General features: G+C 41.0%; 1 protein-coding gene across 1 annotated transcript in view; it reads right to left on the bottom strand.

Annotated features, from left to right (window-relative positions):
- Positions 1-25,205, bottom strand: part of LOC131030712 (uncharacterized) — a 107,076-nt gene extending 81,871 nt beyond the window's left edge. Inside the window, exon 1 of the mRNA XM_057961608.2 lies at positions 24,837-25,205. Coding sequence (XP_057817591.1) covers positions 24,837-25,007 — 171 coding nt within the window. The 5' untranslated portion in view covers positions 25,008-25,205. The remainder of the gene's footprint in view (positions 1-24,836) is intronic.
- Positions 25,206-26,578: the final 1,373 nt, after the last annotated feature.

Below are 26,578 nucleotides of genomic sequence, written 5' to 3'. Positions count from 1 at the left end.
CCCTAAAATTTTTTGCGGTTCCCGCAAAGGAAAACGTCCACAGAGATCCGTGATCTAGCACACCAAGAGACCCACGATCTAGCACATAGATAAGCCCTCAAAAATACAGAGGAAAACATCTAAAAACCTTGCTCGAACATATCACAATTCTTCAACAAAGAATCTGCAATTTTCAGATGGAAAGAGAATGCGAATTCACAAAGATAAAAACCCTCGATCTCTCTCAAAAATCTTCATACAAAAGTGTATGATAAAATCCACGAAAACCCTCAACAATTGCTCTAACAATTTTTTCATAGAAAAAGATCGATTAAAAATTTCTAGAAAGAACAAATTCCAAGTAGGAGGCCATGAATTTTAAAAATAAAAAAATCGCCAAAACTTTAAAAACCCCATTGACCTTCTCTAATACCATGTTATAATAATTAAGAGCTCAATATTTACAAAGGAGACAAAAGACTCCTTAAATAGAGAACACAAGACGATCTTTCCATAATGGAAACGATCATAAATAGAAACATGAAAGACATAATTAGAAGTTTCTAAATAGGAAATATTGCAGCATTTTAAATACAAGAAAATATAAATAGTACTCAAAAATTACATAGCTGAAAATTATATATCTTTAAACTCATTACAACAATTGTCTTCAAAGAATATGTCCATTATAAGGAGGAAAAAGTTAGACTTTTCACCATTAATTTTCCAACTATCATTGATCAACCATTTTTCATCTTCAAGCATATCCAAACCGGCCATCAGCTCATTGACTAATACTAAATGCTCAACTCTTGAGTCTTCATTTTTGCTATGCAAGGCTATCATGGACAACAGCAAGGAGGAGTAAAAAATCATCAAGAAGTCCATTGTGTCCCTTACTAATGACCCACACTTGAGGTGTTGCAAGCAAATGTCTAAGATCAGTCATGAATCTTCCAACTCCAAATTTGATCCACCGCTTGAATTTGAAACTCCACTGTCCCTACAAAGAGTAGACCACACTTTGTCTAATTGCACTATCACACTATTTTCCTAAATGTTCACAAGAACTACTAGACTCAAAGCCATAACCTTTTTGGTTTTCCCCAATTTTGTCTTTTGTCTAGATTCTTTAAACATCCCCTCAAATGTAGATAAAAATTCATCAAAATGCATATTCCTCAGCATAGCCATCACCCTCTTGTTCGATGAAAATAGTCGAGTCATCACCTTGCTCAATTGATGCTTGGGAGATTGTATCTTCTTCAACAAACAACGAATATAAAATTTGTTTTAGCATAAAAGTTTGTGCTCCATAGAAAATGGGCAAGGATTAATAAATCTACCTATTTATCCTAATTTGTAAATGAAGGATGAAAATCAGTGTCTTGTAAACAAGTCACCATTAGCAACTTCTGCCATGGATGTGTTGTTCACCAAAAGTGATAACCCAAGAACACCTGCAAATCTATCTATGAGATAGCCAATCTCAATCAATGAAACACCTCAGGGCTTGGACAACATAACATAGGATCCTAATTGATCCTCCTGCACTTCAAGTTCTGCTAGACCTAGGGGGGGACACCCTTTTGATGCATTAAATACAACAATTATAGACACATAACTCCATCAACACTAAGCAGATAGATCATTTCACAAGCTCACCAAATCTAGAAACACACTACAGATTGGCTAGATCTGTATAAATCATAAATGAAAACAGAGCTTGGAATGAGAAGAACACACCCCTAAACATAAAGGGAAATAGATTTGTCTTTTAAAATATATATCTGAAACCATCCCCAAATATGTCAAAGACCAGTGCCTTGTTCATTGGGCAACAGAGTCACACACACAGAGAACTACAAAATGTCAATCACAGCTGCAAATTGGTTTTCCTTACAAAATATCCCTGCATTAATACCTTGTACTAATGCATTACTCAATCCATTCATAAAATTATCAGATCTGGGACACATTCCATTGTTTATGACTGATTATAGAATTTAAACTCTTCATTGAAGAATGCCTACAAACAATCATACAATCTCCTTGAGATGACAAATTATAAGCCTCCTTGAGGATTCAATTCATAACAATGAAATGCATACACAGAGATAATATCATGGGAAATTTACTCATGCCTGACACAAGTAAGACCTGCAACTAGAAAACAATCTGTCATCCTGCAATGTAGCCTCTATACCCTGAGCAGATCCATAGAACTTTACAAGCTTGGGTCAAGAAATTCAGAAAATGGAAGCCATGAAAACTGGAGCACTTCCTCCAAAATTCTGGAACCCTTACAACTGAGAAGAAATCGGAATAAGGAGAGGGAAGAAAATCAAATCTGCAACTGAAATTGCCAAGTATCTCCTCTCTAACTGAATTTCACTCCCGTGGAAACTGCTCTCAAAATATCCCACATTCGTCAAAATTAACTGCCTGACCGGATTCCTCATTCCGAGAGCTTTCCGACGATATATAACACTTCATATTTTGAGCAAAAATGAGACCCTGAGCGAATTAATTCCTCATGTGTGCACATCATTTAAATTTTTTGAATTTTAATATAGTTTAAACTATATCATTAATCTACATTTAATTTTAATTTTTGCTCCTTTTGTGCCTGACGCGTTGCCACGTGGCAGGATCTGATTGGTCAATGGGGTCCACTGGGCGCCACCTCAAATGACACCTCATCACTCTGCCACGTGTCCGCTTGCTTGTCAGCCACCTCAGCGCCCCCTCTGCACCACGTCATCGCCACCTCACCGAGGCCCGCCTGTTGGACCGCTGACTGGACCTGCCACCTATGCGCCACCTGGCTTTCGCCATTTCGCAGCCCCTTAACCTTCGTGCATCTTCAAGCTCCGAAATCGCGCGAGCCGTCGACCTGCTCGGAACCTGCTCGATCTTTACCTCGGTTTCCACGCACGTGGATTTCGCTATTTCGCGAAGGGTATTTTTCAATCATCTTCCCTTCGCGAATCAACACGAGCCGTTGATCTTCTCCAAACCTGCTCGCTGGTTAAGTCGGCCTTTCTCTGCAAAATTTCGCTCGGTTGCCTCGGGAACCGTGCCTGCGTGGGGTCCACCTGGTCGCCGCTCAGTCACCTCCTCAGTCGCCTCGGGATCCGCGCCCGCGCGTGGGCCCACCTTGGGCGCCCATAGGCACCGTCCGTCAAAAGCCCAAAGGCTTTGACATATTAGATGTGTGTGGTTTTGGATATAAACACCAAAATAGACTGTTTCCCAACGAATGTGGGATAAACGGTTTTGCCTGAAACTTCATTTTTTGAAGTTTTGCTTGAGCTTTAATGGCGATTTTTGTGGGCTATTCACCTTGCTACGGCATAGAGGGAGGAGATGATAATTGCACACCTACCAATTGCATTTGCTTGAAGGTTTCTATTGCTTTTTCACAAGCCACGTGAAGCCTGGAGTCTTCTGCAATTTTCAACGCCATGTCCAGGGAGGTCTTCTACTGGCATTTACTTGGGTTTCTCTGTGCTGAAATTATATGCCTCTTACCTTATGTTTCTACATTCTCCAGACACCGCATGAGCTGCATTTGAAAACTTCTACTCCCTTTCCAAGCACCACGCAGGAAAAGGAAGAGATTGTTGTTCACGTTTGGTTCTTCACATGGGGGGAGGAGTATGCACCATCTATTTGCATTTGAAAATCAATGCTACTGCTGCAATCACATTACATTTGCTGAGTCCTCCTACTGCTGCCAAAGGCCACACGTGGGGAGGAGGGAGCGACTACAGTATCGTGGTGTTTGGGCATACACCTGCCAAAAGCCATTTGCTAAGGTTTAAAACCAATGTTGTCACTTCCATGCAGCAAACTTCTACACAGAGTGCATTGACCACGTTGTGGAGGATGCAACATTCATTTGTTTTTTAAAAAAAGTCTGAAGCCTCCTTCAAAACCCACGCCACACACCAGGGGGAAATCTCTCTGCTGCCCACCTTGATTCTACGCCTATGGAAAGACTGTTGTTTGCTTAGGCTATGGGGGGGTCTGAAGTTTTCAACGTGGGAGGAGAAGATTCATAACAATCTGTGTTCAACTCCCCTCACCATCCACCACGTGACCATTTGAAATTTCCTGCAGTTCCTTCTACAATCTCCACACCTTCTCTAATACCACGTTGCAGCAGGGAAAGAGGATATGGCACTAATTTGCAGTTGCTTGTTGTTTATAAAATAAAATGCCCACTCCACACTCTGCTACGTTTTTACCTCTACAAACCCACCAGAGACGTGGAGGGAGAACTCTGGCTGGCAATAACTTGTCTTGCCTGGTCGAGCACACCGAAATCCAACCATTTTGGAACCATAACATTAGCTGGTTCAATAAGTATGAATGGTATTCTTGAGACTCCACTTTGTGTCCTCTGTGTCACTCTATATGATGGCGTGAAATAAAAAGAAGAGGTTACCTCAATTATGCAAATTCTGGTAATTAGGCATACATAAAATTCCCAATTTTCTCGTCAAAGGCATACCATCATTGTCTTCTCTTCACAATGATTAGACTAACAAATATCTAATCTGCAACTTTCTCTAGCATCATCATTTGTCAAAAGGGAGATTGCATACCATGAAAACTAACAATTCGCCACAAAAATTAGTGCACAAGCATGAGCCAAGTCGGGGCCCAAAATGGGTCCGACTAAAAAAAAAATTCGTTTTCAAGAGACTGGCCTTTGAAATGCTTCAGACACCTTAAACACACCTCTGGAAATGATCGGCATCGTTTTCGGATCATCGGACTGAATTTTGCAACCTTCAGGCGATTACGCCACATTTTCGCATTTAATCGCGAAGACGTAATTTTCAAACCTGTTAAAACACCTTTCTGGATCTCGTCGTCTGACAGGCGTGTACTCTGATATGCAAGCATGAAATCTACCAAACGGTTTCTCAAGACGAGTCCCAAGCGAAGAGATATTAATCGGCGAAAATGACAAACTGGCTTTGTCGACACTGCGGACCTGATGAAGTCAATGTCCTGGCAACACATGATGCCTTTCTCAAAAATATCAAATGACCTCCGTAGGCCCTCAAATTTGAAACATAGGTACCTTAAAGTACATATTAAAGCTTAGAAATCACGGTTCGATCACAAGACTGACAGGATGCAAATGGCGCACTCATAAAAACAACTACATTAACTGATATAACACTGAAACTACAGATAACTGAAAATGATAGCTAAATGAACCCTTTTGTAAACCGATCAAACAGATTGGCAGAGGCTTGAAACTTGAAACGTAGCTCCTCATTTATACTGACATTAGCTCGGAACAAACATTATGGCATGACGCTTACTGAGGCAACTTTTACACTTATGCGAAATAGGGCTCCGACTAGCTGTCGAAACAGGGACTTGCCAAAACACACAAACTGCAAATGGATTTGACTTTGTAAACTGAGCAAATGGATTCGTTAGGACTTGAAATTTTGCAGACTAACTCACATTTATGCATAGAATTGAATCCACTTTGAATTTATCCATGACGATCAACAGGGCAAAAGATGTAATCGCTCAAAGTAGGCTACTCAATAAAATCTGCATTTGTGCCTAAAATGCACTTTCAGCTCACCCCTCAAAATGGGTACCTCATAAACTTATCCAAATTGAATTCTGAAAGTTGCACATCACAGCATAGGCCAAATGAAAGGTGTGGGACATGAATCCCGAGCCTTACCCTCTGAAAATCAACCGGCTCCATTTTGCCCTCTCACAAACTAAGCCATTCAAACTGACTCATTTAGGTACTTTTCTGACATGCAAAGCAAAATTTTTGAAATGGGCCTCTAAACTTTGACTCAATTTTAATGAGTCCCAACAGGATGTTCCTCATGTTCTAACCTCTTTTCAAATCTTTTCTCTTCCACTAGTGGTTGATTCCATGAAGATACAAAATTGTTGAATGTATTTTACTTTCTAGTACAAACTAGCTCCATATTGAACATATCTTATCATAGAGTTGCCATTGGGATCATCTCAAAGACCTTTGATAATTTGACTTGGAAGCGACCATAACATGTGATGCATCTCTGAACAATATAGACTATCATTGTCATTTGTCTTATGGAAAGGGCAAAACGTGTTTGTGTTACCATTATTGGAGCTTCTAAGGCAAGCCTTTCAATTGAAGGTAGTCCGAAATGATCGTTTATCTTATTCCTTTGAAAATGTCCTTGATATTGTTGTGCTGGACAATTTTGCTAATTCATCTCTTCTAATTTGTCATATTAGTAACTACTTTGTTGTTGGACAGGAGTTGTAGTACTTGAGACCATTGGCCTAATGGAATCTTTATTGATTTCCCTGGTAGAGATCATGTCATCTTCCAACTTGACTACTTGTGCTTGGGCTTCGTAACTCATTGATTTCATACGTTTTGATCAAAAAAGAAAGTTCTAATAAAACAGCATTGATGAAGCAAGTCAATTGAATTATGCAACAAACTCCAGTAGAGGCCCATTGTTATCCTTTGTCACATGTGAGAGTTAAGCGAAAAGAAAGTACCCATCCTCAACTAGTTTGAAGCATGAGAAATTTGCTTCATATGGTTTTCAAATTGGTGATGCAACCTACAATGAGATGATGAAACCAATTTGCTACTACAACCAAGTTTTCAACAAAAAATATAGCTACAACATATTTGTGTGAAACCCCCAACATACCACAAGTTGTGCTATGTTCAGATATGATCATTGAGATGTTGCATGTTGTCACCATGGATTTTGGAAAATTCTTTCTTGATCCTTGTGGAAAGTCATGATGAGCTACAAGAGCCAAGGGGCCAATACTGACCCTATGTAGCTTGTAGTATCTCATTCCTACGCAAGTCACCAAAAATTATTAGCAGTCTAATTTGTCTCTTTTGAGACAACAAAAAATTGAAAAGTATGTACAATAGAGCCATTCTTCAAGTTCATATTATAGGGGGAAGCTCCTTGTGATCTAAATAAACCTGAAAATATTAACAAAATTTACAAGTATGCACACCGTACAAGATTTCAATAAGTGCAATGTCCCCATGTTTGGTCACTTTTGCATTGTAGTTAGCTTCAGCTTTCCTAGTGATCATTAGTCGTGCCAGAGGGAATGCTTGAGGATGGCAATGAGCTCAAATGATCTAGGACACTTATAACACTTTTCATAGTGATTTTTGGCTTCTAGTGTGTTCTCCAGGATTCTTGGAGAGAGCGTCTATTTATAGTAAGTCACTTGGTCAGGCTTGATTTTCTTTATTCATCATCGGTATCACTCAGTGCAATCAGATTTCAATTTTGATGCTTTTCAACAGTTTCCACAACTTGGGTGTATTATTGGCTATAATTTAATTATTTTACTAAGGTTGTTGAATTTTTATTAAAATGTTTTTAAAACACCTTAGTGCTATAGCTCGTTGGAAAGAGAATGAAAAGTTTTAAATCATGGATGCATAAAACAGGGACCTTGTGTATAAAAAATTATCATTATTTTGATAACAAGTTCTTTTGGAGTGTAAGGTAGTATTTAATTAAAAAATGATTTTTTTTAAGTGTCATACGGAAAGTTTGGTGGGAAAAGTATAAGGAGATTTGGGGAGCTCATATTCATTATACAGATTATGTTATTTCTCTCTGGTGAAATTTAAATTGGTTCATCTCAGTCCCATGGTGGTGGAAGATCCTCCTTAGTTAATGCAGTGAAATTCAATCAAAGTCTCAGCTTGTGCAAAGAGGAGATTTGCAAGAGAGATTTCTGAAGTGTTTATTTGGTATTTTTCAATTGTATTGGTGAGTTGCAGGAAGGAGTTAGGATGCCATGGTTAAAGGTGATATCTAAGCTTAGAGCTGAACATTGCAGTATTGAGTTGATTACTAATGCATATTTGAGGGGCATTAGAAGAAGATGGTTTTCTTGGGCAATTGATGTCTAAGTGTTTTCTTGGGTCGAATGCCTATGAAGTTAGGGAGATCGCTAAGATAGGAAGATATTGCAGGCATTTAAATTTTAAGTTGATAAGCAATCTAGTTATAAATGTTGGCCGCCAAAGTCATTGGCACAGGCATGAGGAAAAGCACCACATCACAAGAGGTTTAAAGGACTAAAAACCAAGCGCTAGGGTGGCATTGGAGGTTTTACTCAGCTGCTTTAATCTTTATGCTGGTTGAAACTCAGAGTATAGCTGGGCATGAATGAGAAAGCATTCTAAAGGAAATATGGGACTGAAATATGAACAGAAGTGCCGTAGAAGGATTTAATGCATAAAAAGATGTCATGTGGAAGCTACAGCAACCTCCTTAATCATTTGCTGGAGCAATATACAGTGCACAGGTCATTTGCAGTCACTTTGGAAGTCTATAAGCACTGGAGTTTACTGTTTTTTTAGGTCTGTAACTTCTAAGGTTTGTAATCTGCAAATACAGGTCAGATATAGCCCTTTTGCTACTGTTTCCTGTAGCGGCAATTCATCCTGTAGTATCACTGTTAATCTGAAAATAATGACAGAATTTGTTAAATATGAAAGGTTTCCATAAATGTTTATCAAATTCTTTTATGTATTCATATGCATTGTTCATTGATCTGAAAGTATTGCAATCTGAAACATGAACCTTACAACAAGGAAAGTGAATATCCTCATAGTATGCAACTGTTCATCAAAATGTGCAAAAATAGTGTGTGGTAATTTATACCCCTTAGGCATGGTCCCTTGCAATAGTTACTGGCAATTTCTTGAAGAAACACTGGAGTTTGCTGAGTATACAATCTTAACAAAAAGGTTTCCATGGACTCTTCCAGGTCAACAGTTTGACATTTTTAATTCTTATTTCTGTACTTGAACAAGTGTTACTTAGAAAATTATTCTGTAATCAGTCATTTCAGTCAATAAAGTTTATTTTCTGTCATTGCTGTATTGTCATCATATTGTGAATCTTTGCAAGTCTGAAATCATCAAATCAAATCCTATACACAAGGAAGACTACATAGCTAATAACTATTCATAACAATCCTGCAAACTATTTGTTGTCGGGTAATTATGTCATATTGTAATTAGAATGTTACGTGTTTTAAGGGTCGGTGGTTACGTGACGGTTGTCGGAAGTTGGCACCGGACAACCTGTACCGACACCTATATATATGTACTTGGTTTCCTATTTCGGGGTGTAGATATTGTCGAAGAAAGTTATGTTTTGAATGTACTAGCATTTGGCACTAATGAATGCAGACATATGAGTTCTTTTGTTTACTTGCATTGTTGTATACTGTCATATTTCCTACATTTTTGTACTGTCATGCACTATTGAACACACACACCCCTCGGGGGAAAACATATGGCGTCATTGCCAAATTAAACTTGGAATGACAGGAACATACTACATGGCATGACAATAATGGGGCAACCAGTGAGCGAGGGGACCAGTAGCAGTCTCGAGGAAGAGCCAACGGAGTTGTTCGAAGGAGAGGGAGCACTAACAAGAGATTTCACCTGCATCCTACAGGCATCCATCGAAACTTACATACGGAAGGAGGCCATGACTGAGAACATCCCTGAGAGCGCAATGTGGAGTGCCCTCGGCGTAAGTCCAACCGTAAACCGATTGATGAACAACTTGCCTAGCTTGTTGGCACAGGCGTTCCTTGCTCTCCAAATTCGCCGGGAAGAAACCTACCACGAGACCCGTCGACAACAAATCTTGCAGCAATTTGAAGAAAGGAGTCGACGAGAGGAGGAATGTGACAAAAGTCGTCGACGGACCTTCAACCCCACGGAAAGAAGGAATTGATGCCCGTGACGCTAAATAAGGATAGAAACCGTGTGTCGAAGGGACAAGAAGAAGACGCGCACGAGGCAGCCGTGAGGACGCTGAGGTTAGAACAAGTAGAACGTCGGCGACAACTAAAGAAACTTGCTGAAGAAAGCACAACTGGCAATGATGGCTCAGGTGCTAAGGGCCAAGTTTCTGTACTAATAGAAACCACCAGAAAGCGGTTGGAGGACCTTTCCCTGACATTGGAAGAGATTGGTGACGGGAGTACGGTAGAGCCGTACACGCCATACAGAGTTGCCGAGACCAGGAGGGAAGAGGAGACAGAGACCGAGAATAGAGAGGCGGAGGATACCAGTGCGACCGAAGGTGTCGGGAGGAGACAAGGTCACGGTAGTAGAAGCAATCTGTTCGGTTCAAGCTCATCACACCCTGGTAGTCAAAGCAACTTGGTGGGACCCAACGTACCAAATCTCGGCGGAGTACATTCTGGAGGACTCGTGTTTGGAGGAGGAGTTCTTGGAGGGTCAAGTTTGAGTTCCAGAGGGCAGACTGGGCCACCGCCAAGGAACGTGATGGCGAACCGGCAAAAATTGCCTAAGTTCAATGGAGACGGGAAAGAAGACCTGGTACGGCATTGTCGTACATGTGAAACAATCTGGTCGGCCAATGGCGTGACCGACAGGGTGGAATGGGTGGTGCAATTCTCCGCCACCCTACGAGGGGTAGCCATCAATTGGTACTCGGATGCTGATAAAACGAAACTAACAACTTGGGATGAATTACACAAAGCCTTTGAAACGGAGTTTCGACTTCTCAGTGCAACAATGAAATCGTGGCGGAAATCTTAAGTACTAAGCAAGAGAAAAGTGAGACCATCCAAGCATATAGTCGACGCCTGAAGGAATTGCTGGGAAAAATGGACAACCAGCCCGATGATGGATTAAAGAAAAGGTGGTTTGTGGAGGGTTTGAAGTCGTCACTCAAAAGGAAAATGAAAATTGTACCACCCACCTCCTACGAAGATGCCTATAACCGGGCAATGGACCTGGAAAGTGAAGGAAAGACATCCAAGAAGAGGAAAGGCAAATCCTCTGGGGAGGAGGACTCCTCCGAGGGTAGTAGTAGCGACAAGGGGTCGAGCAAGAAGGTGCAAGCCCTCCAGAAGGATATGCATCCCATGATGAAGGAATTCAAAAGCATGAAGGGAAGCACCAGCAAGAATGAGGAAGTGTGGTGTGCGGAATGTAAGGAGGAAGGTCATACAAAAGGCTCCTATCCTAAAAAGGCCTTCTGCGACATTTGCCAAGTGTCGGGACACTCCACCAAAGAATGTCCCTACAACATGAAGACACGAGGGAATCAGAAGCTCTTCACCCAGGAGTAGTCGTCGCCCTCCGCTACAGCAAGCACATCCCAGCCTGAAGCCAACACCACGACATCATCTGACGGTTACAGAGGTAACCGAAGGGGAGGAAGAGGCAACAATAATAATAACAATAACCGGAGTCGAATGCAGTATGATGCCAAAGGACGGCCGATGATTCAGTGTCGGGCCTGCAACCAGTGGGGAAACTTTGCGCGGGATTGCCAAAAAGAGGAAACACCACAGAACTTGTGCAGATGGTGTGGTCCTAGAGACCATGACGACACAAATTGCCCCAAGCCAGGGGTTAATCTTCTCAATATTGAGAAAACTGGTGATAAAGAAGTACTGGCAATCACATGTGCTCAGACCAAGAAGGCCACTTATCCCGACCCCCGTACGGAGAAGGAGAGATTACGAGAGGCAAAGGCCGACATTGAGCGGGAGATGACGGCAGAACGACGGAAAAAAGCAGAGGTGGTGAGTACATCATCCCGTATTGAAGCCGAAAAGAACATAATTGGGCAAGTCTTGCAAATGGAGGTGCCGATAAGGGTGAAGGACCTTCTGGACACAATGCCACAACTGAGGACCGCCATTCTCAGTACCGTACAAAGCACCGCACACACACCTTCAGGTGTGACCCAGACAGAAGTTTCGGTCAGCCCCTCGGCTGATCCAATGTTGTTGGCCTTAAAAAGTGGTCGGCATCCTGTGGAAGTGGAAATGGGAATCCTTGGGGCTATCCTCAAGGACACCATCGTGGACGAAGGTTCTGGGGTAAATGTGTTGCCGGAGGATACATGGAAGAAGCTCGAGAAGCCAACACTATGGCCACCCACATTCAATTTGGCCGGAGCAGACTAGCACGGTATCAAGCCACTCAGCACCCTGATGGCCCAACCCGTGACCATTGGCACACAACCCTTCCTACTGGATTTTGTGGTAATCCCACTTAAAAGAAGGGCTATGACGCCATCTTAGGGAGAGGGTGGCTGGTCACAGCAAAAGTGAACCACAATTGGAAGAACACCCTTTCCATGGAGAAAGGGGGGCAAAAGTAAATTATTGATCTGAGAACCTAGGTCGTCGGCGAGAAGCTTGCATCATCGGACTCTGATTCAGAGGACTCAAACAGATGGGAGTGGGATTCCTACGAAAGCAAAGACGAGATGGAACCAAATAATGAAGGAGTGCTCGAACTTGATGGCCGCTCGGAAGATGACATCTGCTCATTGAATGGACTCTTCCACTGGCAAATGGAAGATTATGATGTATTCCACCTTACGTGTCACATGCTGCAAATTGAAAAAGAGCCAGGCGAGAAAGATGAGTTCCCGCCAGAATACAAGGAGTATAAGGAGGGAGACACCAAAGTGAATGATGTTTCGGCATACGAGTTTTCAAAGGACAGACCAATGCGGTACAAAGACCCCACTGTGAAGAAGACGAACTTAGGAGACACTGCCACCCCTCAAAATATCTGGGTAGGAGACGATTGGAGCCCGATGCTGAAGGTTGCAACATTCAAAATCTTCATGGAATACAAGGACGTGTTCGCTTGGTCCTACAAGGATTTGAAAGGGGTCCCGCCAAAATTGTGCGTCCATCGGATACCATTAGTCCCGGGAGCCAATCGGTATGGAAGAGGCCGTACTGAATGAATAAGAACTATGCGGCCAAGGTGAACGAAGAGATTGAACGGATGCTGGAGACCGACATCATATTTCGAGTGGAGACAAGTGAGTGGGTCTCGCCGATTGTGATCTCACTAAAGGAGACCAACCAAATCCGCATCTGCGTGGATCTTCGGTGCCTCAACGCAGTCACCATCAAGGATCCATTCCCTATACCTTTCACAGACAGCATCTTGGAGAAGGTGGTGGGCCATGAAATGCACTCATTTCTGGACAGCTTTTCCAGATACAATCAGATTTCGATAGCTGAGGAGGACAAGTTGAAGACCACCTTTGTGGTGGAGGACGGAGTCTATGTGTACAACCGGATGCCATTCGGTTTGTGTAATGCTCCGACAACATTTCAGAGGATAGTCCTTCACATCTTCGATAAGATTACTATGGGAAATTTTAAGGCCTTTTTGGATGACTGGTCGATTTTTAGTAGCAAAGACACTCACTTGATGGTGCTGAGAGAATGCATGGAGAGATGTCCGAGGGCCAAGATAGCCTTGAATCCGAGGAAATGCAGATTTATGGTACCGCAAGGAAAGTTGTTGGGCCATATTATTTGTAAAGCTGGATTGAAAACTAACCCGGATAAGGTACGGGTAATTGTGGAGATGGAGTCGCCCATTGATGTAACAGGAGTAAAGTCCTTCTTGGGACATATAGGATACTACCGGAAGTTCATCAAGAACTTTGCCCAACTTTCATTCCTACTGGACAAGCTAACAAGGGCGAACCGTACATATGGGAACCGGCACAGGGGGAAGCATTTAAGGAACTCAAGAGGAGACTGGTGGCCGCACCCATTCTGGCCTATCCAAACTAGGACCGAGAATTCCACGTACACGTGGATGCCTCGAACTATGCCATTGGGGCTACGCTAGCACAGGAAGGGGGACATGGGTTGGATCATCCCATCTATTTTGCCAGTTAGTTGATGTCAAAAGCCGAGAAGAAATACAGTACCACCGAGAGGGAAGCCCTCGGAATGGTCTATGCCATACAAAAATTTTAGCACTACTTGCTGGCGACACCTTTCACTTTCTATGTGGATCACCAAGCGTTGATGTACCTGGTAAATAAACCCATTATCCAAGGCAGAATAAGCAGGTGGCTACTGCTCCTTCAAGAGTTCACATTCACAATAATTGTACGGCCAAGCAAGAGCCATGTGATCGTTGATCAGTTGTCCCGGATTAGGTCGGGAGAGCCGCCGAAGGGAGCCAATGATGATTTTCCTGACGCACATCTGTTCCAAATTGCGGCACTACCACCGTGGTATGCGAACATTGGGGAATACCTGTCCACCTCTCGATTTCCAGCCGAGATGCTACCAAGTGAGAGAAGGAAGCTGGTCTTGAGAAGCAGGACATTTCAGCTAATTAATGGGTTGTTGTATAAAATGGGACCCGACCAAGTCCTCAAAAGGTGTGTGATGGAAGAAGAGATTTCGGGAGTGCTCCGGGAAGCACACGAAGGGCCCGTAGGAGGCCACATGGGTCCAGACACCACCGCGCGCAAGGTATTGTTGGCCGAACTATGGTGGCCCACCCTGTATAATGATGCACAGGAATGGGTGGTGGGCTGTGATACGTGCTAGAGGGCAGGAAAACCATTAAAGCAGGACTTTATGCCCTTCAATCCATCCCATGCCCAGGAGTTGTTTGAACGCTGGGGTCAGGATTTCATTGGACCTTTGAAGGTCAGCAGAACACAGAGATGTCGTTACATTGTGGTGGCGACAAAATACCTTACCAAGTGGGCTGAGGCGTGAGCACTGCCGGATAACTCAGCTTTGAGTACAGCCAAGTTCATTTATGAAAAGATTATTACAAGGTACGGCATCCCAATCCGACTGACGAGTGATCGCAGTGGCACTTTGTGAATCATGTCGTCAAGCTACTCACGACGGAATTCAAGATTTTTCATTCTTTGTCAAGCCCGTACTACCCGAGGGCCAACGAGCAGGCTAAGGCTACTAATAAAATACTAGTGTCTGTGATCTATAAGTCTTGCAGAGTTGAACAAGAAGATTGAAAGGAGAAGTTGTCATTCGTACTATGGGCATACAGGACCACCTACAAAGTCACCACAGGCCAGACTCCCTTTCAGCTAATGTACGGCCAAGAGGCCATTGTGCCGGCAAAATTCATGGTTCCGAGTTTAAGGATCGCGATCAAGAATCGCCTAGGAGATATGGAGATCCTGCAGGAGCGGCTGTACGCGTTAGGCAAGTTGGATGAACGCAAAATGATGGCCTATTGGGCCACTGAAGCCACCCAACAAAGACGAAAATTTTGGCATGACAAGCACATCCAACGCATGGAATTTCGTCCAGGTCAGTGGGCGTTGAAGTATAATGGGCGGAATGAGATTAAGCCGAGGAAATTCAAAGTCCGATGGCTAGGGCAATTTAAAATCCGCGAAGCAGCTGCGAATGGAGCAATTAAGTTGGCGACATTGGGCAACTAGCCGATAAAGGAAATGGTAAACGAGTCGAAATTCAAAGTGTATCACTGCAGACAATAGCAGGATGACCCAGTTCGTCCGGAGGCGGGGCCCAGCCGGACAAATTGAAAAGGTAATTATTTGGTTTTTTTAGTTGAAAAAATTGGAAAAAATTGAAATAAAAAAAAGAGCAAAATGTTCACACATACCATACAGTGAAAAGGCTGTACACCGTACGGCGGAGAGTAAAAAAAAGAACACAAGGAGGTCGTACGATGGAAAAAAAATATAAAGGTTGATCGTGCGGTATGTACGGCAAAGCAATTCGAAGGAAAACAAAACTTGCAGTATGGAGGGGAAACAAAATTGCCACTTGAAATCCGTACGGAAAGGGAGGACGCATCCGTACGGTCACGCCATAGAAATCCATACAGCCAGGACCAAAAACCGTACAATCTTCAAGCCGAGAAGGATAAAATCCGTATAGGAGCACATTTAGAAATCCGTACAACCCGTACGGTGATGGTAATTTGTAGGCATATATTCCGTACAGCCATGTTGAAGGTGACCGAAGGGTAATCCATATGGACGAAGGAGGGTAATCCGTATAGACGACGGGGACGAAGGACGTATGACGTGAACCGTACAAAACCACAGTTAATCGAGCCATAGTCGTACATCGCGTCAGGGTGAAAGGAGGAATTCCATACAAGCGAACAACAATTTCGTACAATCAAAAACCGAAGACAAGTGAGCATCGTACGGTCGCTGTGGGGATAGCAGGAAGCCAAAGAGTCGTATGATGTCGTACAAACGTTGAATAGAGTTCCTTCCATACGCGAGCAACAAGAGGAAGACCGTACACGATGTTGGGGCTTCAAATTTCCAAATAATTTCAAGCACCCTACTATTAAAAATGGTGGTCACTTCATGGAAATGACATGTAATGGATGATTAATGATTTGAACAACTAGAGTAGAGGAGGATATGAATAAATTAATTCCAATGGACCCCATGAAAGACTGTTTTTGATCTGTAGAAAAGATGATATGAACAGAGAATTAAAATGAATGAAAAATGAAAATATAAGAAATACCCATTTCAGAAAATCAAGTTTCCAAGCTCCAGTAAAAATGTTAGATCTGTACAATGTGTTTTTGGCTGTAGACCATACAGAAGACCGTAAGAAGGCTGAAAAGCATGTTATTTCGACCTGCATGAAAGAAGATGTCGACTTGGAATGAAAATGTATGCAAATGTCAAATCTGACGAAGACCCATTTTAGAAGTGGATGTTTCCTACCACCACAAAAAATTTCAGATTCGTATCTAAAGTTTAAGGCTGCCGACCAAACAAAAACCCGAAAGATAGCTTAAAGCAAGGTTATTGACTAACTAGTTTGCATATTAATTTCAAAGGGTTTTGTTAATTTTAATGTAAAATGGTGACTTTTCACCCCAAAAGGGGTATGGTGCCCATTCAACCACATATATAAGTGGTTAAAAAATGTAGATATGGGAGAAAAAGAAGAGGAAATAGAAGAGAAATATATTATAAACTCTGGATAATACTGTATTATTTTTGAACCATCAATTCAATCAGTTGTGTTTTCTCTACTTATGTGTTGTGAATTATTTCATTTCTTATAGGTAGTTGTTTGTGATATTATCTCAAGGAGATAAGGTTATTTGTATTCTTGTAGTGAAGTTTATGTTTCTATATTAGAAACTTGGATTAATAAGATCTACTTGCGAATTGTAATTGTTCCTCGTGGTTCTTCCTTGAATGGTCCTCTAAGGTTGAGGTTAAATTCATTCAAGCAGTTTTATGATATAAACATCTAGCAGATCTCATAAGAAACAGTAACTGACAGACTTGCCAAAGGGGGTAGGTTTAAAAACTGTCTCACAAATCATACATTTAGTCCTAGGGAAATATAAGACTCTGTAGCCCAAATAACAGGAAAGACACTGGTCACTCACGAATCACAACTTTCACCATACCAATCACTTTTACTTTAAAGCAATAGGAGTAGTTGAGTAGGATATATAGAACTAATTAGCAATAGTGTATACATACAAATTTCAAGCATAAAGATCTAATAGATTCCACAACAACAATCTTGAACTCATCTAAAAGACATCAATTCCAAGAACCTTTGCCATTTTGAGATAGGGGTCAATTAGATCAAAATAATCGATCTGCTATAAAAAGCATTAGTTATCAAAAGCTACTAGTGAATAGGTATACCCGCCTAGGTCTTGCAAAGCCTGAAGTGAGGGAGTTAGTAACCATATAGGTTCACTCTATAAGTTGGCCAAGTCAATTGGAGGGTTTGATCATAGGAGTTGGCATTTCCTTAGAACCTATCCAATCTGTTGATTTGAGATCCAACACACGATAAAAGGAGTTTTAAAATCCGTACGTGTGCAACATGAAATTCGTACGGTAGCTGGAAAAGAGAGTCCGTACAAGCATTCGCCAGGGGATTTTATACGTACATTGCCAGGAGAGTCCGTACACAATGCATGGGAGGCCGTACAAGGGATAGCATAAGAAGGAGAAGATGTCGTACAAGGTAGAGCATAACGGAATTTCAAAAGTTTATTAAGTGTTGGCGCTGACAGTTAAATCATTCAAATGGAATTAGGAAAATCAAGATTAGGAAAGTTGGACTGGAGAAAACGGTTGCAGCAATTGGACCAACCATCTAAGTCAAGGAAAATGGCAGAAGGAAGCACGGCAGCCAAGGACAAGGGGAAGAGAGTGTTGCAGTCTGGAGTGAAAATTGCAGGGTCAGCAGATACAGAAAAGGCCAAGAAGAAGACAATGCCAGAGAAAATCACACCTGACACTATTACATTTGAAGGATTGAGTGGAAATGTATGCACGACCTGGTGGCTGGAAACCCCAGATAATTATGTAATTAAAGAATCTCTCAGGAAAGAACGGGTGCATTGGGCAATTCAAATGCCCATCTTCGCCATTAGGGATTTCGAATCATGTCTGCGAATGATGGTGGCTACATATGACAGTGCGACCAGGGCATCAACTTTCTCTTACTAGCAGAACACTGTGGCCATCTCCTTTGCACCCGACAATTTTGCTAGGGTATTTGGCATCCCAGACAAGGGAAAGAAAATAGACAAGAATGCCACGAAGATGTCGCCAGAAAGGAAAGAGCAACTGCTGCGGTTAATTTGTCGAAGTGATCTCTCAGACCAGGAATGGGCTACGATCAAGGCACCCAAGGGAAGAGCATTGAAAAAGTCCTACATTGTTCCAAGAGATTGGCAGTGTCTGCTGGATGTTATGAAAAGTAGACTTACAGGAGCTAGCAGGGCATCCGACACGGCGGTACCCATGATTGCACTTATGAATGGCCTGAGAAATGAGACGGTGTACAACTGGGCAACAGTTTTGTCCGACAGAATCCATGAATTCTTGATCCTGCGACACAAGGCTTTTTACATCCCGTTTCACATCATAAGGTTGTTCCTCAACGTTGTACGCACACAAGTATCGCCGGAGAAGCATGTCTCGAAACCTTGAGATACGAGGGACCCTTCACAGCCATTCATTTTTTATTGGACCCACCTGGATACCATGGCAGGTAGCGGGGAAGCCCATTCTAGCAAGAAGCGACAGAGACCACCACAAGTAGACACGGAATAGGAGACGGAGACAGTTGACGAGGATGCAAAAGAAGAGGATGCAGAAGAGGTTGATAGTAGTGCAGAGGAGGGGGACGATTCCGAGGACACTTCTTCTCGGAGCAGCTAGAGTCATGACACATTCCGCCTTGCCAGCAGAAAGTAGAGAAAGCCCCGAGTACAGAGGAGAGTAGTGGCCACGCAGTGTCTTTTGGGCACGTGACAAGAGGAATTCGTGGATTACCGGCGGGCGGAGTGCGACCTGCAAGAGTAGGCCGACTGGTGTATGCACCAATAGTATTGACTCAGGATGGAGGACTGACACCTCTCCCTACTTCGAGGGTGACGGTAGGAGCCATACCAGCCATACCCATCCCAGGATTTGGGCAATTGAGACCCCGACCTTCATTGCCTACACCCTCTAAGGTCGCCACAGCAGTTCCGGCAGAGGACGTTCCAGCAGTGTCACTTGTTCCCAGCGAACCTCCTTGCATTGGGACTACTGTACGAAAGGAACCGGTACATACAGACGTTTCGGCAGTAGAGGATACAGTGACAGGAGGTGATGATGCAACCATGGATGCATGGTTGGGTCGCTATGAGATGCCTCCCATGACACCACTGGGACCCCCGCCTGCCTCACCCCAGCCACGTTCTTTTCCTGAGATTGTGGACCTCAATGAGGGTAGTTCTCATCAGGAGGCGGGACAGCAGGAGTTGGCGATGGACTTCTTGCAGGACACCGTTGGGTTTGAGGAAGAGATGGCAAAGATGCAGCAACAAGAGCAGGCCACTACTGAGAGCCAGCCGGAGGGCATAGAGATATTTTTGGCAGAGATGGGAGCCATTGCACAGAGGATGGCAGCAGAGGTTGAGGCCAATGCACGGAGATTGGCAATCTCTACTCACGGGTCGTAGGGCAGTCTGTCGTTGAGGGACTCCTCGCCTTTGCCACCAGAGGGTGTGTTGAGGAGTTTGGGAGATGTTTTGAGGCCAGGGGTTGGCCTGCTGTGGAGACTTCCGAGATGTTGGCAGATTGGAGGAGTGAGGAGACGGCTGAGGTTGGTGGAGTACACTTGCTGCTACAGCGGGTAGAGCAAGCCTTCTGAGGCGGGTACTACCAGCTCAGACGTACCTAGCATGGTGCCTTGGCAGCAAAGACAGAGTGGGTGGCGGCCATCACAGCTCAAGAGGAGCTAGCCACTCGCCTGCATATGATGGAGATGGAGTTGGCACAGCAGAGAGCCCGAGTGACCAGCCTAGAGGAGGAGTTGGCTCGTGCCAAGGTAGAATTGGCCCAGGAGACGGCGAGGCGTGCACACGAGGTAGCAAAACGAGCAGCCCTAGAGACCCGTCTCACATCTACCTTAGAGGCGTTGGATGGGAAACAGAAGGAGCTTATGGAAGTAGTTTTTATGGTGAAACGATCCAAGGAGAGACAGTTGGTATCTGAGCGAGATCTCCAGCATAGGACACAACAGGTTCACCAGCTGAGGGAGCAATTGGCAGCAGCAGCACCACTGGCCCCTTCTTCATCAGGGACGCCCTCTGTACCCCCTCAGCTTTGATTTTCATGTTTGGTCTTAGTGTCATTTCCCATTTTTTGTTGTATGTCGTCAAGAGACGACCTCCTTTTTTGGGGGGATGATGTTGTCGGGTAATTATGTCATATTGTAATTAGAATGTTACATGTGTTAAGGGTCGGTGGTTACGTGACGGTTGTCGTCAGTTGGCAGCAGACAACCTGTACCAACACCTATATATATGTACTTGGTTTCCTATTTCGGGGTGTAGATATTGTCGAAGAAAGTTATGTTTTGAATGTACTGGCATTTGGCACTAATGAATACAGACATATGAGTTCTTCTGTTTACTTGCATTGTTGTATACTGTCATATTTCCTACATTTCTGTACTGTCATGCACTATTGAACACACACACACCCCTCGGGGGAAAACACTATTTGACTAAAGTATCTTTCAGCTGAGTTTGGAAAAGAGTAAAAATATAGGTGCAACAAACAGGGTGTCATCTTGCAATAAGGTTTCACATTGAATGTAAAATAGCTAATTAACTATGGTTTTGCCCCATGCAAACTCAACTCCCAACAATCAAGTCTTGCAACAAAAATTTCAGATTTAAAGTAGGGTAAACTATCAAGTACAAACTAATAAATTTAACTTCCTACTAGTTAAATCAGAGACTAATATTCAGATGCAAAACAAATATTTGAACAGAAAACAATTGCAACTTCTACCAGCTGCAGTAGAGACAAATAGATCTACATCAACAAGAAATGTCAGAACAGGTCAACATCATACAATTGCTAAAATAAATAGCTAAGCAGTATATAAAACCACTACTAAATGAATAACAAACATCAATTCAAAGTTTGACAAAGTTACCCATTTGAATTTACTTCATAAAATCACAAAATACAGGATAATAATAACTTCTATTGAACAAAGGCTTCAAAACTCCTTTTAGCTAGTGGGATAGTTTTATTTAGTCAAGATAGCCTCTAATCAAGTTTCGGCATGTTAATGGACCTTCCTTGGTTGATCCAGTTGATCCCCTAAAAAAGAATGTTACTTGGCTCAAGCCGGAAGATGGATGGATAAAGATCAACTTCAATGGGGTGTTGAAAGGTAATCCTGGTCCATCTAGTGCTGAATTTGTGGCTCAGGGTTGCAATGGTAATATTGTCGCTTTTGGAGCCAAAAAAATTGATGGTTGGTATGAATAATGTAGCCAAAGCCCAAGCACCCATGTTGACAATTAAAACGATGAGCGGATTGTCGATTTTGAAACTACATTTAGAAGGTGATTCCTTAGTAATCATAAATGCAATTAAAAAGGGTGAAGTTGTGGCTTGGAGATTAAATAAATATAAAATTTATTAGAAATGAATTATTAAAGTTTGCTGAGTTTAAAATCATGCACACAAGACGAGAAGGGAATGCTTTGGCCAACACCCTATCAAATTGGGTGGTTGCATTAAATGATGCCTAAACCGATGAGATATGGAAAGATCTCAAAGGCATTCAAACCGAGGACTGGACATTTCTGTACGCAGCCATTTGAGGAGATATTTATGAAGAATTAAGGCATCTGCCCTACCACGATGGAAAACATGCGAAGCTGTATAATATTATAAAGTGCTGGCCGAGTCTTATCAAGCTTCATTTGCATTTGGCTTTGGAAGTTGTGAGCTGTGGGGTGACCATCAAGGGTTGCAAACATTAAACATGGAGGCGAATTTTACTTTAATCACAAGAAAGCAACAACTCACTTTCTTGGGGAAAATATTGAAGGAGAGATTGAGGAATATCTTCAAAATAGAAGACCTGATGTTTTTGCAGATGGTGGATGTGATGTTGGGCGAAGAATACATTAAGTCTGAGAACAAGTACCGAACGAATATTGATATTGCATCCCTTTTCTTGGCCTGGTGTCTGGAGCTAGGAAACAAAGAAGATGTTCATTAGGTAATGAAGGAATGTGTGAGGGATGAATGGATGTATGGTATTGGGGCTTTCGTTGCAATGGTGAAGCCCGGCAAAGGATTTGTGGCGAGGAACAGTGAATGGCTCCATGTTGCAGAATTCACTCCACCACTGAGGCCTTTCCTTTTCTGGATGCATCTGGTGATAAGGAGGAATGCCGAGCAGAAACCCAATTAGGTTGGGATTTTATCAAAGATTATCTCCAGGACAGAGAGCAGGAGGTGCAGAAGTTGGGTCCCGAGGCAGTCAAGAACACAAAGAAGAGACTAAAGTTCAAGAAGGAAGACTATTGGGTGAGCATATCGTGGCCTGAAGAGAAGAATTCTTAAAACAGTATGATGATATTAGTAATTGAAAGTTCGTTTTGACACTGTCAAGTCTGTAAATTTGTAATTTTGTATAATATTTAAGTAATGGACTCTGCTCATAGGCATAGTTATGGTCATTGACTCAGGCATATCAATCAGTATAGCTTAATGCATAGTATTGAAAGGAAGCGCAGTTTGTAGTTTGTTATGGGTGGACTGTTAGTTTTTTTGGTCTGGTCTATTTCAAAGTTAAATCAGTGATTTGAGGCCACAAACCTATATTTTCAGAATTCTGTATGTACTCTTTATAATCTAATACAAATCATATTTTCCAAACAAGAAAAAAAATAAAACATCTTAGAATATAGAGCAAAAACTAATACAAATATATAAATGCAACAATAAATATGAGGAATTCAAATAAACAAAACAAAGGTAGTTAGCCCTAGTTCCGATGCAATATGACCATGACAAGCAATGTAAAATGTTCATCATTGTGTCAAAACCCTATGACATGTAAGACAAATTGCTCCCCAACTGAAAGATTGATTGTTAAAAGCTATAAGTTGATTTCATGTTGCAAAATCAATCCTAGACAAAAGCATGCCATGAAATAGATCTTAATAGTATAATACTGCAAAATGGTCATGTGTGCGAACTCCATCTTCTAGATTGTATAATTTGGAACTGGTTTGCTTAGACATCTGGACTTGTAAAAAGTGATAGGTGGTGTAAATGAACTCTTTTAAGGAGCTTGCTAGGCAGGATGTATTCTCCCCTAGTCAAAGCCCTAGGCAGGCCACTTTAAAAGCTTTGGAATAATGATGGAATAATGCCAAACAATCATGCAATATACCTAGTCATGTGTTCACTGCAGATATATAATGCTAAATGTTGTACAATATTATAATCTTTTGCTGGATGATTACTTACTAAGTCCTAGATGATCATTATTAAATAGGGCTTATCCTTTTATGCAAGACACTAACATACAATTTGAAATATTTCATGCTCAAGTTGGTGGGTAATGAATAGATGGTTGAAATATTTCATGCTCAAGTTGGTGGGTAATGAATAGATGGAAAGCAACAGCATGGACCCACTTTTAGATTTTGAGTTTAAAAATACAGGAGTCAATTTTGTACTGCTGAATCAACCTAAGGTGGGGAACAAGTAATCTGCAAGTAAAATCTAAATTCTTGGAATGTGGAAAGTCAAGATCAGTCGAGACTCAAATAATTTGCCAAATTTTTACACGAAAATATGGCACCAGTAAATTTGTATTACACGTAGAGAAAACCAGATCAAAGTGATCCCAAAACAAATGAGAAAAGTGTAGTCATTAAATAAATTAAAGTTACTATAATATCATATGGTAAAGAATTTAACTTTCAATTGAGTGTTAGTACAAACGTAAAACATTTTTGCACGGGAGAAAAGCTTAAGGAAAAAAAAAAGGGTATTGAAAAATTGAAGGTAGCGAAAATTTTACTGGAATCATCAAAGTGAAACAAAAATTTGATTTATGAGATGCCACTTTTTGGAGTCCTATTTTGAAAAAGAGATTTTTATTAAGCGATTGTTTTTAAATTTATATTTTAGAGTTTGAATGGTGTTTTTCACAAAGTATCAAAATATATGACGTTTTATTGAGATTTAAACACACAATTTTGAGTCAATATTTATCAACCTGTATGATCAAATCTAAGATTGACTCAAAATTATGCATTTGAATCCTGATAAAGCATTATATTGGGCATACAGACCCTAACCATTCCACTTTCGAATTCTCGTGTAGTACACAAAGCTTCAACATTAAGCCAACTTCAGCTATACAAAACTCAATATACAAGGGCAGAATTCATTGAATGAAAATCGGACCTGATTGTTTTTCCTATGCTTTCAGAGTTCAATATTCATAAGTTCTATATTTTCAGAGCTCCATAACATCATGTTATAGACACAATAAATACAGCAGGTGAACAAATAGATGAGAGGAGAGTGTGAATTTCAAGAATTATGAATTTGTTAAAGAGCGAAAGTACCAGTGATGCAGAGCAGATAAAATAAAATGCAATCCAAGTAATTAGAAATTTGGGCAAATACCTCCGTTTTGACAATCCAAGAACGCTTGGGCACGGTCAAGGGAAATCTCTGTGGAATGGCCATTAGTGGTTCATCTTTATAAATACTATTTTCATTTGAAAGATACATCATACCCCTCCCAACCTCTGCCTTCCCCGCACACCTATGTGTAAACTTCGAGATAGCTGCCATTTTACTTTTGCTTGTATTGCATTGCCGTATAAGTTTCAAACGTGCATTCTTCCTTTGCTGGACGTATCAGAAATTCATAATAAGGATTGTCCTGCGGAGGCAAAATTTGAAGGGGATGATGTGCTGAACAATATTTATTAAAAGGTAATATATAGATAGTAGATGGATAGGCACTTTGAGCTAATTTTTCCTCCCTTCTAAATGGTAAAAAAAAAATTTTAATTTATGGTGAAATTATTTTATTTATTAGCGCTTGTTGGAGGTGCAATGGTACGGTCAATAGTAATACTTAGAATTTTGAATTTCTAAATATAGTATAGGATATTTGTACAAGCAATCATTATGTTCTTGGAGTTGGGTACATTAAATACATTTGTTTCTAAAGGTTGAAGTGACTTTTATGATCTTGATGTCATTCATTCCAAGATACCATTGCATGATATGTAGATGAGTTTTCCTGCAAGATGAAAATATGTTATAATAAGCAAAAAAATTGTGGAATGTTTAAGAATGCAAAAAGTATGAAAGAGATTCAGTTTGCAATTGTGTACTTTTTCTCCTTAGAGAGATAGTTGTTATAATCAACCTCTTCTTTCTTCCTTAGGTTGTTTTCAGATGAAACATTATTAAAAATCTATTTTATTTCATGGTAAGTACAAAAAGAAAGAAATTTAAGCTAGTTGTCTAAGTAAACACACTTGGAAAACAAAGATTTAAATTTGTTCTTTCACATATCAATATTTCCTATTGAAGGCTCTTATGGAGCAATCAAGAGGTCAATGCTAGTGTTGGTTTCATCACTCACACCAATGTGAGGAGCTACAAATTTAGACATGGGAAGAGAAGTGTCACATTCTAGTGGTGCATTGTCTGCAAGGGTTGTGCATGGCTATGGCATGTTGAACTATGAGGGCAAATATGGTATTTTTTCCAACCTATTCAATCTGTTGTTTTAAAACTTATATAAATTGTATCCTTTTTAATTCCTTAAAATTAGATTCAATGCAAAGTGTTAAAAGTTATTCTTTATTCCTTAAATTGTATTTAACATTACAATCCACATTAGTCAAATCAAAATAGCAATGAAAGTTACCCTAATTTTTTCCTATAAAATCTTTTTCATCCCTTTCAATGTTTCCAAATCCTAAAAGCTACATTAATCAAATAAATATTAAAAAATTGATTTATTTTTTTTCAAATTTGCAACCTAAATTCTATGCTTACTGATATTAAAAGGGGCATTAATCAAATCAAAATAGTAATAAAAGCTACAAATGAAATTGATTGCCACAAAAATTGTATACTAAGAATACATTGATCAAACCAAAATTATCTCTACGAAAGCAAAAATAAAACTACAAAATAACATAAATTATATACTTACAAAAAAAAACAAAAAATCTCTTAAAAAAATATTAATACGAAAATCTTTTTATACTATAAATATATTAAAAATAATTTTAAATATAAATAAAATATAATTTAATGAAAAATTTATAAATTTAATTATAATTAAACAAAATGGCCTACTTTATGGAAGTGCATTTAAAAAAATCAAAATTTGTCATGCA

The sequence above is a fragment of the Cryptomeria japonica genome, chromosome 4 (assembly GCF_030272615.1).
Source record: "Cryptomeria japonica chromosome 4, Sugi_1.0, whole genome shotgun sequence".
In the NCBI taxonomy this organism is placed as follows: Eukaryota; Viridiplantae; Streptophyta; class Pinopsida; order Cupressales; family Cupressaceae; genus Cryptomeria; species Cryptomeria japonica.
This window is presented reverse-complemented; position numbering and strand designations above follow the sequence as displayed.